Source organism: Syngnathus acus, chromosome 23 (assembly GCF_901709675.1).
Source record: "Syngnathus acus chromosome 23, fSynAcu1.2, whole genome shotgun sequence".
Classification (NCBI taxonomy): Eukaryota; Metazoa; Chordata; class Actinopteri; order Syngnathiformes; family Syngnathidae; genus Syngnathus; species Syngnathus acus.
This window is the reverse complement of record NC_051107.1, coordinates 1,854,103-1,869,262: the sequence shown is the minus strand read 5'-3', so window position 1 is coordinate 1,869,262 and position 15,160 is coordinate 1,854,103. Positions and strand designations below refer to the sequence as shown.

The 15,160-nt window shown below is 44.4% G+C and overlaps 1 protein-coding gene across 1 annotated transcript in view; it reads right to left on the bottom strand.

The window, feature by feature from the left end:
- plxna4 (plexin A4) overlaps positions 1–15,160 on the bottom strand; it is a 106,974-nt gene that overhangs the window by 27,394 nt on the left and 64,420 nt on the right. The window contains exons 4-5 of the mRNA XM_037243853.1: positions 10,675–10,803; positions 5,780–5,880 (exon numbers count right to left, since the gene is read on the bottom strand). Coding sequence (XP_037099748.1) covers positions 5,780–5,880; positions 10,675–10,803 — 230 coding nt within the window. The remainder of the gene's footprint in view (positions 1–5,779; positions 5,881–10,674; positions 10,804–15,160) is intronic.

Here is a 15,160-nt window from a genome sequence, read left to right as displayed (position 1 = left end):
CCGCGAAAAAAGTGAGTTTGACACCTGTTAGGGTTTACAGAATATCTTCATCGTATGATTATGTTGGAATGTAACCTGTAATAATTTACCTAGCTTGTTTTGTCTTAACAAAAGTAGTAGAACAAAGTGCTAAGATCTTTTCAACTGATTGACTAGCAGAGGAAGCAATCAAAGTTGCTTTGTTTACACAACGTTGTAAAAGGCCCCCTGCTATGCTTTGATCAGCAGGCCAGGGGCTTCACCCCATCCTGTCTTCCCACACCCCCACTTTCAACCCCACTCTGTTTCTCTCAATAAATATGCACCTGATGAGGCCTGAGTCAGATCTCATTCGACCATCGCTGTACACACAGCGACGAATGGACTCTCCACCTGCAGGTGTCTAAAAAGACTTACTTGTCTCCTGTGTGGTTCTTGCAAAATAAGTTAGAGTGAGCACCACCCTAACAACACCCCTGATCTATGGCCAAGGATGTCAACTCATTTTTGTCGTGGGCCGTATTGTAATCATAGTTTTCCTCAGAGGGCCATTATGACTGTCAACGTCTACTATACAACAAACTGATGAATATAGTATATAAAGTTTTGATATCAGAGACTAGTAAAAACTGTTCAAATAGTTAAAAAAGATGAATGGTCATAGAAAAATGCTAGCAATAGCTCTATTTTTAAAAAGTGAAGACAATTTGTAATTTTAGTAATGACACAAAGTCGATGCAAAATTTGTCTTCACGGGCCACATAAAATGATGTAGCGGGCCGTATTCGGCCCCCGGGCCTTAGATTTGACACCGATACACATACATAGACAAATAGACCTAAGTGGGACAAGTGGCAACATTGCTGTTATCAGCGACTATCTGTGCACTCGCCATCTATCTCATTTGTAAATACATCAACGGTACAAACCCAAGCAATTGTTCTTTTGCCGTCTCGTCTGCTGAGCAAACAGCCATTGTCGGCGAGATATTTGACTGACCGCCGCCACCTGACAGGCGAGTTGAAAGGATTAGATTGGCCCTGAATGGAGACTAATATGCACTCACTCTCACCCGGGACGGGGAGGGGGGGGTCTTTGATAAGGTGACGCAATTAAGAGAGCGTAAGAGAGAGCGAGAGAAGGCCATGGATGGATCTGTCGCCGCCTTCCAGCGCTCCTCCTGCTGATGATGTGTGAGTTATATATTTCATCACGAAATCCTCCTTTGACGAGCTAATTGACTCTCGTGTTGCAGATGAGGTCAACACGGGCCAGAGAGGTCTCCAATCAAGACGGACCTGTAATTATACACTCGCTTGTTTGAAAATATGATGTGCTACATGAGAGTAAATAAAAACGCTGCTTAAAAGGAATGTGTTACTACCCCCCCAAAAAAAAAATCCACTGTGTAGTCCAGTGAGAAACTAATTACCATATAACCTGTGCATTAGCCATATATGCTATGCTAATAGCCCCGGGCTGTGTGTGTTACTGTGTCACAACGCACTTCACACAAACACACACAGACGCACACACACACACACACACCGAGCACTGCTATCATTATGAGTGCTGATCCACATAGCACAAAAACGCATGGAGGGGCCCGTGGGAGAGTCATTACCTGGCCCATTGGCCATGACCCCACTGTGGACACACACACAAACACACACACACACACATAGTGGAGCATGAAGCAATGCATCCTTCCTTCAGTGAGATGAAAACACACCAACTTGCATCTTTGATGAAATGGTCATACGACCAGTCGTAATAGATGAAGTTTGTAAAACAAAACACACACACAAACACACACACCATAGTATAGGATGTATATGGTGCACTTTAATGTGTTTTGAGTGCGCCAAACAACCACACACACATATTGACCCAGTCCAGACATATTGATCCCCTTCTATGAAAACCAATACGGCAATTATACACACTGTATGCAAACACAGCGTGACCTCTGATATTGATTTCTTTTGCGTCGTGTCAAATACAATACACGTCATCTACACGTCAGCGATTACGCGTTTTCATCGTTGAATTGCTATCTCATGCAAGTGTGTGAAGGTGTGTGTGCTTCCAAGCAGACACTGAGTGATGGACCTGACTTGGAAGTGTTGTTTGATAGATTACATGTGTATGTGAAACAGTGACGGCCATCCTCGCTTGGACACAGATCAGACTGTGAGCATCCTCGGCTCAAATATTTGGAAAAGGCTATTAGTGATATTAAATTGGACAAAAAAACGATTGTTTGGACTTCTGTGTTTATTTAGCTCATAGTTATAAAAATTCCCTTCAGGTGCTTTTTTTTGTTGACAAAGCACGCAAGTGTTTGATTCCAGCCTGACCCAACACAATTAGTCGGCGGTGGTTTTTAATGAGCATAAATCGGTAATGAGCACTGGTAGCGGAGGTAACGGATGAGCGTGAGCGGCGAAACATGTAGCAACGGCGGCAACGGCGCGGAGAATAAACATCTGACGGTTCTGCCAATTAGGATTTGTTTTTTCTGGCCGAAAAGGTTACTCATTTGACAGCAGCCGAGACGTCCCGGGAATACGTTTTCAATTTGACTCGCGGCATGACTTGCAAGTTTGATTCCGTCTGTTGTTTGCTTATTAATGTCCATATTTTGGTCAACATACAGCGTAGGTGAAATTTGACAGGAATAAAAATTAGTGCACATCAGATTTGCTCTTAAACGCGGGAAGTCCGATTTAAATGGTAGCGATGAGGACAAGTAGACAGAAGGAGATAAGGGGAACGCTTATAGACGAGCACTGTGGGAATATTGTCTGGACAAAGGGAGAGATTCGGATCGCAATTACTAAGCGCACATTATCACAGCATTAGCATCACTCGAGAGCGACGGCAGATGCGCCTTCACGTCTATGCGAAATAAGACGACAATGCAACTCAGGCAAAGGCGCCGTCCAATCTGTCTGCTTGTCACGCTTGACGGACGACTTGACGGGATAGTTAGCCGCTGGCGTGACTGACAGCTGACAGACTGGAAGTAGAATGGGCGTTCGCCAAGCATATGGGCAGAAGAGTTGGAGTGTGGATGGATGTCAAAGGGGTAGAAAAATACAGATTGGGCCTTTCGAAGCATGAAAAATACTGTACGGGTAGTCCTCAATTTGCGAGAGGCTTTTTGTAAGTTGAATAGTTTGTAATTTTGAGACGTACTAAATTTGGTTTAAATAAATAAATAAATAAATAAATAAAATTATTTTTATATTATTTTAGTTAAATAAATAAATAAATAAATACATAAAATAAATAAAATATGCAGCATATACTGTTTATATATATATATACTATATACTATCTTAAAATAAATTAAATCAAAAAATAATTACATTTTTATTCAATAATAGTAATCCCAGGAGATCCACAAAATAACAAAACAATTCAATAACCAAAAGTCAATTATTTGGCCTCGCACCTGGGAGGTCCAAGCATACTTCAGGGCAGGGGGGGGCAGTGCCCCTGCAGCACCCTCTCTCGCTCCGCCAATGCTTTACCCGTATCTACAAACGTTTGTCAGTCAAAGGTTCGTATGATGAGGACTATCTGTATAATCCATTAATTTCTTGCATTAAAATAGTATTTGTTGAAGTTTTATGTTAAACTATACATAAAACAAAGAATGAAAATAGGACTTAATGCTAACAGATAACGGCAAAAGCTGAGCTAACCAATAGCATTTATGTGGCATTGTTGCTACACTTTAACCAACAAAGATGAACACAACCGCCGCAGCAACATATAGACAAACAATACAACAAAACTCTCAGGCATATATTCTTTATCCTCTGAACAAAATGGCGATTGACTAACACAATGACTAACACTGTTGTCCTTTAGAGCCACTTTGCATCAATAAAAAGGTGCCAAACGGTTTAGCTCAGTGGTTACTTCGTCAAGTCACAATTCTACTGTAGAATTCTACTGTAGGTTTTCGTTTCAATAGTCGGTGGAGGGGGCGTGTGCATCCAAAGTCAAGGCAAGGAGGGAGTGTTGAGGGCCGTTCTACATAAACACCGAGTGCTTGTCAAGGACAATGACTTCACGGATGCACACACAGCAGCACCCATTCCTGTTGATTTCCTCCCTATCGATTGCTTTTCTCCTCTTCCCCTTCGGCCCCTTGCAGCTCCGCTCGCCGATCTATAGAGTAAATAAAGCCTATGCTGAAGAAAAGGCTGTTTACGCTCAAGATCGGTGAGGTGATTTCAAGGTTGATTGGGAAACAGCAGCACGACTATCTGGGATGACATTTTGAAGTAGCTTGGCCGCTACCCTTCCTGCTGTTCTTTAGTGGGGGGGTCTTGGGGGGGTTGCCAACTGATGATTAAAAGCGGCTCAAGTTTGCATACAAGTTTGCACCTGTATCTATTCGCATGTCTTCATGCTGCAATGTCTTGCACGGTCACATATTTTCCGTGTGTGTATGTGTGTGTGTGTGAAGTGGCGGCTGAGGAGATGAGCAGATTCTATCAGGCTAAGTGTGACAGGCCAATCTGTGGACACCCATTTGCTGTATGGCCAGGAGCATGTCCAGGGCGTCAATGGGCTTCTTGCACACACACGTGTGCACACACGCACATGCACTCAAAAAAAAAAGTGGAGAATTACCGATAATTTGCCGGCAAGTAACACTCCAGGCCAACAGAGGGCAGTGTTGGCACCAGTCGACGTTTCATTCATTGAGTACCAAAACCATTCCAATAAAATAATAACTTGCCTTCAATCACCCCGACTTTTATTGTACTTAAATTTCACATGGCAATTTTTTTTTTAAATATTAAGAAATTTACTAGAATAAAATTTTTGAAAATATTAGAAAAATATTTTTTTTTTACTGTTTTAGATCATTCCCAAGTATCCGATAAAAATCTATATTTATAGAAAAAAAGCCAAATCTTGTACTGTTTTGCTTTTAATCTCACTATTCACATCTCACTCCCTCCTTGGCGTGCAACCATCCGTCTATTTGTCTACTCTTTGCACCCCGCCTCACTCCTCATCATTCTTTGCACTTGCAGTTTTCGGTCAATATGCTCCTCTCGCCACCGCGCCGCACATCTCTGCCCTCGCCGTGTCCTCGCAGTGCCAGCAGGGATGGAGGTGCTAAATGTGGGCCACTAACACACACAGCCATGCGCGCATGCTATACCCAAGGGCTAGCACTGACACGAGAAAGCCATTTTCAATTTACAGCGGAGTGGGAAATCAAGCGCCACCCCCCACCGCCTCCCCCCCCTCCCTCCAACTCAGACAGACAGACGGGAGTTTGACAGCTGGCGGCAAAGAGTGCGAATGTGCTCGACAGATGGAAAGACGACGGCGGCAACGGACGGACCGGCAAGTTGAATTGGGGATAGGCTGGAAAGTGAACAAATTGGGACGTTTACATGCTGTCACAAGGCTCTCGTTGCTTGATGCTAGGTGTGCAAACAAATCCAAGATGCAAATAATTAAAACATCTTCGACATGTGTGCTCAGTTTTTGTCACTTGGTTAATTTTGATCACTTTATGTTGTTTATCTTATAGTGAAAGTACAGTAGTCCCTTGAGAACTTTTTCCATGACAGCGTTAGCATCTCAAATCATTATTTCCCATTCAAATGAATGGAAATGTAATTGATTTGTTCCAGCCTCCCCAAACACCCAAATTAGTCTTTCAACAGAAACCTAATTTATTGTTCTTTCTTATTCTTCTTTTGTGTTTTTTAAAAACGGATTTGAGTATTTAAGGTATCAATGTTGCAGCAATACTTACGTGTTGTGTAGGACACACCAGCCACAGTGAGGGTCACCCGATCCAAGACATTCGCTACAGGTGGAATATTGACCGCAAGCTTCCACTGGCATCCTGGAAAGCTGCAAAAAGCACAGAAAAGCACAGTTAAATTCCCCAAAGTCATAAAATAAGCGCTATTAGGATATAATCAAAGGTAAACCATTAATTAGGAAGAGAGACATATGTACCTTTTCCCTTCCTAAATTGTAGTCATGATTTGAAAATTCCATTCCATTACATCGCGAATTTGATTCATTGCTCAACCCTAGATACAAGTCTTACCGGTGAGATAGATCTTGTCGATAAATAATACCCGACTGCCTTTGTCCTCCGTTAACTGAGCGCTAAGGGCCAGGGGCAGCTCTGTCGCCTGTTCTTATTGCCATGGCGACAGCATCGGCCATTAACAGGTGTCGCCGGCACTTTTGATTAATGAGCCGTCACCGGGAGGGTGACCGCTGTCGCTCAGTCGCTACAAAAGCAAGGCCAGGTCGGCAAAGGGTTGCGAGAAAAGCCTTGCGCTTTGCAGGTTCTCGGGGACCTGGGACGGGTCTGTTCGGAATCCTGTTTTGATGGATTTTTACAAGACTCTAACCCTGACCCTTGCCCTTAGCTACTTATCAGATATGTCGAATCCAGATCCAGAAAGTAAAAACCCTGCCACAGTTTTGAGTCACAAGTGCTTCTAATCAACCGAGGTGGAAGGTCAACAAGCTTCTGGAAACTATCTAGTTCACCTGCCGATTGATTAGAAGCACTATGCTAAGGTTCTACTGTCTGGACCTGGATTCGAAAACCTGTTACTTATTATTGATTTTCAACTTTACTATCACACAGACTTGTCGTACTCAAGGTCGTTGTGACGTACGGGGCTAAGCGTACCACTTCGAACAGCACACTACTTCCTCTGCCACTGAAATTCCAACATGTCTGTTTAACGCAGATGTCTGACTGTAGAAACAAAAAAGTACACTCCACTACCTGGCTCTTTTCCACAAACACACTCACGCTTGCTTACAGCTGAGCGGATTCTGGATTCGCAAGAGGGGAGTGTCTCTCCTTGTCAAAGTCAAGAGGAGTGCTGCATGTTATTACATGAAAAACAATGGGGGTGCATCTCAGCGTGTTGAGCGTGAAGCAACTGGTGTGTTTTGCCCCCTCCTGCTATTTGCATTAGACAGATAAAGCTTGAGATGGAATCGTGACACTGACGCTCAATGCACAAGAGGGGTCCGACGCTAAAAAAAAAAAAGACCATTGTGTCGCTCGTGCATGTTGGCGGTCTTATCACGAGCGGCTATGAAACCCAAATCTCCCAGCACGCGTCATCTCATCCTGAGCTTTGTTATGCCGAGATCAGCTAGTCAGAACCGCCGCAAACAATGGCCGCCGTATCTTTATAATTTAACACTTGGTCGCTGGCAGATGTGCCCACTTGAGGGCACACATTCAGATGCCCCGGCAAAGTCAACCCTCGGTTCCGGAGCTTGGTTTTTGATATTCATTCAACGACGATGTTCCTATCACAAAACATTTTTTTTTCCAGATGGCGTCTTTGTGCCACCGAGGTGGCGCTATCAGATCATAGCGGGCATAAACACTTTCCTGCCATTACAGCCACGACTCCGTCTGCCTCTTTTCCACACAGTAGGCAGAGATGGAACATAATCAGGCTTTTAAAAGAAGTCTTGAAGCCTTAATGTGTGAAGACGTGACATAATGGCGGTGTAATGCTGAAAATTGAGGAACACTGAGACAATTCCACTTTCTGTCTCGCTCCTGACACGATACCACTGCCCCGCGCTTCAACCCGCACTGGGAGACGTGATCATCTATTAAATCTTCTTTATCTCTAACTTGTAATTAAACACATTGAACCTGCAGCAAAGCACCAAATGCTAAAAGTGATATTCAGTTTGAGCCGGGTGGCGAGCGAGCAAATAAGATAATGAAGTTAAATGTACGCTGTGTAATGTAGCAACAGCCCCCCAGCTGTGCGTGTAATGTATATGTAGCGCACGTCTCCAATTAGATATCTCACTGCTCATTATTGCCGGAGGATCAGCTACAATCACAGTGAAATGATTATTTATATCGGCGACGATGGATGAGAATAATAATGGACAACCCACCGCTATCACGACAGCACGTCACGGAGATCAGAATTAACCACCAGCTACGCTTCCATCAGCGCCGATATTAAACACAACTCTCCTGCTCAAATCTTCTCAAACAACCACCAATTAGGCTTCTAATAAAATGTGAAAAAAATGAAAAACTTACTAGAACATCTGAACTTTATTTAGGATGATGAAAAGTGTGTGATGACTCCCACTTTGCATCAATTTGAATGCGATTGGTTAATACTGAGCACATCTCCAGTTATAAGAGGGTGTGCACACTTTTGCAACTACACTTTTTACTTCCACTTTGGTGAATATTTTCTTTTCAATTAGTCGGCAGGGGTTATAGGTAAACAATTCAAAAAGATTCAACTTGTTTTTTTTTTTTATATGACAAAAACCTGACATTTGAACAGGGGGGTGTAGACTTTTTATATCCACTGCATTCTGTTGTACTAAGCAGCAGGAAATGAGTGAATAATTCCACAGCACAGATCGCTCATACCCACTATCCAACCCCCGTCACGCTTGGCATGCCATTCAATCCGCCAAGCGCTGGTTTCATATCATAAATCGGCTCACGGGAACGGACCCCGGCGACCGCACGTGTGTTATTGTTTTCGCTTGACATCTCGAAAAGGTCAAATGAGGAAGGCATCCATCCCGCCGTCGGGACCGTTACGGCGTGACAAACGATTGGGATGGGATCAATCATTTTTGGTTATCTTTACGGTCAAAAGACACTTGACCGGGAAGAGTTTTTATTTAGCTTCGTTTGTTGCTAACCAATGTTCATTCTTGGAAAGTATTCCGTCAAAATTTTAAAAATGGCTTTTACTCGACAGCCACATATCTGCATCTTAATCCGGTCATAAACAACAAAGACACTCGTCGCTCTCCTCGCATAAAATATCTGGACAATGACCTTCATCTCAACCATTTCGACTGCGTCAAACATTCTGCAGGCATCGCCTCATAAAGCTCCCGTGTCTGCTCCTGCTTTCAAATTGTGTGTGAAAGCAGTTTCATCTCGTGTGAATCTGCAGACGGGAGATGAGTTGAGGGAAGCACACAATGAGAGGCCATTAAAGGGAGGACAAAAGGTAAAACTTCCCCGCTTTGAGTTAGCCGACTCCAACGTCGCCCGGGTTGACGCGCCTGCGCCTGCGTTCCGCTTCCTTGTTACACCGAACTGGGGCGCCACATCGAAACACCTTCACGAGTCTAGCAAAAATTAAAGACTACTGACACTAAACAGCTTTGAGTCTGCCTCAAATTAGATGTCGGATTTCTCCCGGGAGAGGGAAGCGGTTGACTTTGAACGATCTCACCCCAGCACAGTACACAATCTCAATAATTCACACTTACAGATCTGCATTTGCTACAAGGAATATCAATAATTGAGCGCAACCAGAGCGGTAGCGAGAAAGCCCGACAGCTACCAAATATTTCTGGTGTGAGGTGCAGTCATATTTAACTCACAGAGTAAGAATTGGTAGAATTTTTATTTTAGTGAGAACAAAACAATGAAAGGTTGGCCATTTTGGATTGAAGCTACCATTTTAGGGTTCTCTAGGCCATTTCTAGATGTCCTTCAACATGTCCAAGACTTATTCCTACCTCATTTAAACCACGTCTATTGGTCAGCTGGGCAATGACCTTTGCATTCTGGACTTTCGCCACAAAATTGACTCAACAGGGGTCAGAGCAGATGAGTCAAACCCTTTGCCCCTCCACTGGCTACAAACCTGGCATCACTGAATCAGAAGAGGACGTTCCAAGGGTGTGCTAAGAACAGTGGGTGGGGGCGGAGCTCAATCGACCTGCTCTGTTCTCGGCCCCCTGTTGCGGACTGCTTCTTCTTTCTGTCTCGGTCCCGAGCCTAGACGCAGCATGGAGTCTTATCGATGGCTCCGGCTGCTTTTAATTCTGTTTGCCACATCAGTCCTGCAAGTTCTTGTTTGCGTGCAACGAAAGTTGATAATACTTTCAGTGAGTGTTGTTTGAGTATTCCCAGATGTGCCTCCTAAATCACTTGGGACCGACCGCACTTTAACTAGGCTAATAGTCTAATTACTCTGAAGCCACTCCCACTGCCAAACTGGACAGCCACAATCACTTAATGTTTATTGTTCCAATAAGCACTAATTGAAGTGGCTAAATTTGTAACCCGATATGGGACGTAAGGGAATTGAACACAAAGTTGGAAATTAAGAAATGGTAATCATTTTTAATGCGATACAGTGTCTTCTTTTTGGAGCCCAATTATAGATGCTAAATTCCGAGAGAGGAGTAAGGAATCTAATCCTGCTGGTTAACAGATTTGCAGAACTGATAATTGGATTCCATGACAAAACAGAATCCGAAATGGTCTCCGCCTCGGCACTCGCTCCCTGTTTCTGCATTGAGGTCCACATTTTTATCTGTATAATCTCGGACATTTATATGCAAAACAATTCACACACAGTCCAAAGCTTAGGTAGGGACTGATCAAAACCACTGAGAGTAACATGAACGCTGAGTCACATGTCCAAACTTTGGCTATTTTCACCCTGATGGATGTATACACAGCCTCTCTGTGCTGGCGTCCATTAGGCAGAGTGCTGCTATTTTGCTCCACATTTCAGAATTCAACACTGTGAACAACACAAACACCTGCCTCGCTCCCTAATACTTAACTTTGATTCACTCCAGATCATTATATTTCATCCAACATGGACTATTTTTGTCGTGATAAACTGAGCATCTTACCTGGGTCTCGGACATGACGTAAAGGTAGTGATGATCCGAGGAGAAGGCCATGTCGCGGAGGACCGGCCCACTTTCCACCGCCTGGACCGTCTCGTACTGCAGGGCCCGTGAAGAACCGTCCACTCGGATCTGCAAGGAGAGCATATAATCCATCAAAATTGTACATTTTATCCGTTATGCCGCTAAAGTCGAGGTGCTACGGCGGACCCTACAACAACAGAGGATTGCCTGAGGGATAATCCTTGGATGGAGTTTCTCAGTGGATTTGGGGATTGACACCAAAACTTGTTGACCTACTATGCTACACCCAAGGATAACAAATTTGAACACATGCTAGCACAGAAGACAAAAAAGAATACCTCAAAAGATCATTAGGTGCATACTGTCTGTTGATTTCCTGATCACAGTTTGCTTACTCAGCAGAAAATAATGCTAGTTTTTCCGATGGTCACGATTCCGCATCCTCCGGAACCACATCGCAGTTTTTGGACACCCGGGATTATGGACAGGTGTGAAACAGAGGCTTGTTAAAGTTCTGATGACTGTAGCTCGTTTCTTCTCTGTGGGCTTTGCAGGTAAGCGGCGGGAACATAATTGGACGCGAAGCATATGGTTGCGGGGAGGTGAGTCCCTCCATGATTAATTATCATATACACCCGTAACGACACTCTGTTTTAGTCAGCATAGTGTTACTACATCTGATGTTTTTTGGGGGATTTTTAAACAGTTTAACTCATTCACTGCCATTGACGGCTATAGACGTCAAATAATCTTTTTTAACTGGGCTGGGAGTCAATTTGTTAATTTGTTGGACAATTATATAATGCAAGAAGAAATGGCTCCTGGGGTATTCAAAAAGGAAGCACCCGCATATAAACTGAATGCCGCAACACAAACGAGACACAGGAGAGAATGTTGTGTCCAGCAACAAGCCTTCTTGGGACTTGGTGGGTAGAAAGATGGATTCAAATGCTAGTGGACTAATAGAAAGCAGGTGTATGAATTTTATTGTAGTCATAAACACAATTTTATAGCAATGAGGCAAGTTGCAAACCGGGTTTACGCGTCTCCCCTTCAAGGCCATTGATCGTGAGCTGCCATCCATGTTTCATTGTCATAATTAATATATCCTACCATTAATGTTTCATCAGTCTACAATCATTAAAGCAGCCACGGTGGTGGTAGCCAACATTATCTGATTCCGTTTCGACGGCAATGAAGGGGATTAGCCGCTTTATGCTAAATGGATTACAATGCTAATCTCCGCTATCACATTAGCGTGATACAATAGGCCTCCTCTGCCGGGTTGACTTCATTTTGTCTCAGAGTGGTTGGGGAAGGTGAGAGATCCATTTGGCCCCTGAGTGACACCTACTAATGAGTGTAAACATGTATGAAACGCTGAGTGAACACGCACATGCAAACATGCTAATGATGTTAGCACAGAGGAGACCAGACTGTGTGGGAGACACTCTGACCATCTACTGTATCCCGCCTTGTGGTAGAAGCAATAACCACAATGAATGACTCGCACAAAAACAAGAAAAAAATTATTTCCAGGCTTTCACAGCAACTTTAAATGCAGAATGTGTGACATACTGACAACAGAAAAAAAAAAAAAAGACACCACTTGTACGGATGGCCATTTTTTAGCCTTCAATGAGAATAATAATACAGAGGACAGAGTGAGCGTTTCATCTCACGCTCAGCGGGTTTACTAGCTAGCAGAAGGCGTTATGCAGTCAGAGAAGCGAAAGCCACGGGATTACCCTCTCGCTGCGTCTACATTTTGGCAGTGAATGCCACAAAAAAGCACACTGGAAACTTCCTCGGACTCTGCGCGGAATCAATTTGCCGCGGGCTCCTGGCGCAACGCTGAGCCGACAACCAAACAATAACCGTAGAGCGGGATGGCGTGCTTGCTCGTCAATGGAATATGGATTCTGCGAGGGGTTGTGGTCACACAGTTAAGCAGTGCGCTAAGCATGGCACAATGGCAGCTAACACCTCCATATTTGGAACACGGAATGAAGTGCTGAGTAAAGTATCACTGCTCTGACCTGGGGGCAAGCAACTGCGGCGAGGTACGTGGGCTGGACGGGAATGCCATCCAAGGTCATGGCTGGGAAAGGGCGGAATCTCACTCATCAACCAGAATAAAGTTGCACACATATGTCTGTGTAGCATGAACTCAGACGGATCCAACGCATAGCTCCACCGTGGAAATGTGTCCCTTTGAGAACAATCCTTTGCCATGACAGGATCCACTTTTGGCAGCTTAACCAAACCACCTGATGATTGTTTCAAGCAACTTTGTCAAGCAAACACAGTATGTCAGTCAGGCAGACGACAGGGTGGAACACTGACTGTGAAGGAGACGGGAAGGAAAAACAACACACGGCCACCGCGTAACGACGACGTGTCTCTTCACACGTTCCCTTCATTCTGACAGCGATACAACAGTGGTGGTCTGATTGCCAGAATTTACCCGGCTCAATAAAAATACATAGGAGAAAAAAACCTGGATTCATTTCACGGCGTCAATCATGGCTGGAACAAAATACTAGCTACGTGGAGCTTCAGGCAAGATGGACTCGTGGTTGCTTTGACATTAATCTTTGGGTATAGCGCCAAAATGTCACACGATTAGCTCATAGCTAAACCTATGAAGCTAAGAAGAAAATATTACCTTTACGGCTGTTATTTGTAAAAGGTAAAAAATTCGTAGACCAAGGTTTCCATCACTTCTCATGTGGGATCTGACACCAAGCCAACGAAAGCTGCGGGGGAACCCCTGGCTTGTTGACTGACCGCCGTGGCATTCAAGGTGTGCTAGTAGTTAGCCCCCAGGTCCATGCGGCCTGCTAATCTAACCTCATCCCCATGCTGAGAGCTGAGGAGAAGGAACTAGAGTATTACCGAGAGGGCTGATGGTGTTGGACGTGAAAGGGGACATATGTCTGGAGGCTTCCCAACTGATTCCTCTCTCGGCCTCGCCCTCGCTTAGCTCCAAAGAGGTGAGTGGCAGGTCCGCCTGTTATCGCTGCCTCGGAGCATTTGGGAGTAGTCGGGGAGGTGGTGGTGAGGGGGTGCTTCACACCTCTCCGTCGTGTTCGTCTATCTCCTTGCAGCACAAGTGTCAGTTTGACTGGACCACCTGCAGGTACACGGTTCCTTTGGCAAGAAAAGAATACTCGTGCTTTTCATTATTTCCAGACCACGTTTCCTAAGTCGTTAAATGGACGTGGTCCGTTGTGCCAAATGCAAAGTTTGGCTTGTCGTTTTGGGAGTTGGCAGAGACAATTCCGATAATTTTATGCTTCCAACAAGTTAGTGGAAGGGCCCGTTTCTGTTCCAGGACTGTGCTGCAGTCTATCAACGCAAGCTGATGTGGAACAATTTGAAAACACCAAACACCTTTAGCATAAGAACGGAGCCAGATAGGGTTCTCGTTTCTCAATATCGAGAGCTAAAATTCAGAGAAACACTCCGAAATCTCACCAGACTATTTGCACAATTCCATCAGTCAAGTCTGTGTCTTTCTATGTTATTTCCTTATTATTCCACTCGATACCACCTTTTCATCCGCCTCATTAGAGTCACAGCAGGATGTTAGAGGCGACAGGTAGCGGCCTTCATTTGATGCCGACAAATATCTGGCCGAGGTGGGGGGAAAAAACTCACATTCATGTTTTTCTTTCAACCCAATTATTTCCTATTTCCTCTACCGTTTCATTTTTCTTCAGATTGTCAAGAGGTGCTGCTCGAGCCATTAAACAAGTCGGTGGGCTCACACCACCCGTAATATCACAGGGACCAAGTCAGGCTTTCAGGCAACGCGGCAGTCATGACTTGTGAACGTAGTCATCCCGAGGTGCGGGGCTAGCTTGAGCATCGCTAACCGCCAAGTTTATGCACAGAAAATTGTTCCAATTTGGAATATCGCACTTGCGCTAGCGATCGCACTGCCACGCATGGATGAACTTTCCACACTGCCTCGGCCAAAATGTTTGAGTTCAGACCCAAAAAATGCAAATCAAAATACAGTTTTCTTCCCATTTAAGCAACAACAGACAGACCACCATTCTTCCACGTCGACTACATCCCACCACTACTTTGATGGAACATAACGAAAGGAGGATCAGATTTTCTTTTGAACTAGAGTTCATGACCCCGTGATGACCTGGAGATGCACATACAGGGAATAGAAGCAGGAATGTTATATGAACCGGAGCTCCTCTGGTGATGGACTTTGATCAGAAAACACCCCCAATACCCATCTTCATGTAACGATGTCCCTCCATCAGTTTATCTCCATCAGACCATCAATCAGTAGCTCACTCAGACAGGATGCTGAGTCTCTCTCGGCCTGATAATGACCTATTGACATCCTCGGCTTCAATTGGAAGGTGAGGGGCATGACTTTGAGACCACCCAATTGCTGACTATCTCTGCCTTTTGTGTCTACTCGATACTAATCCTCACC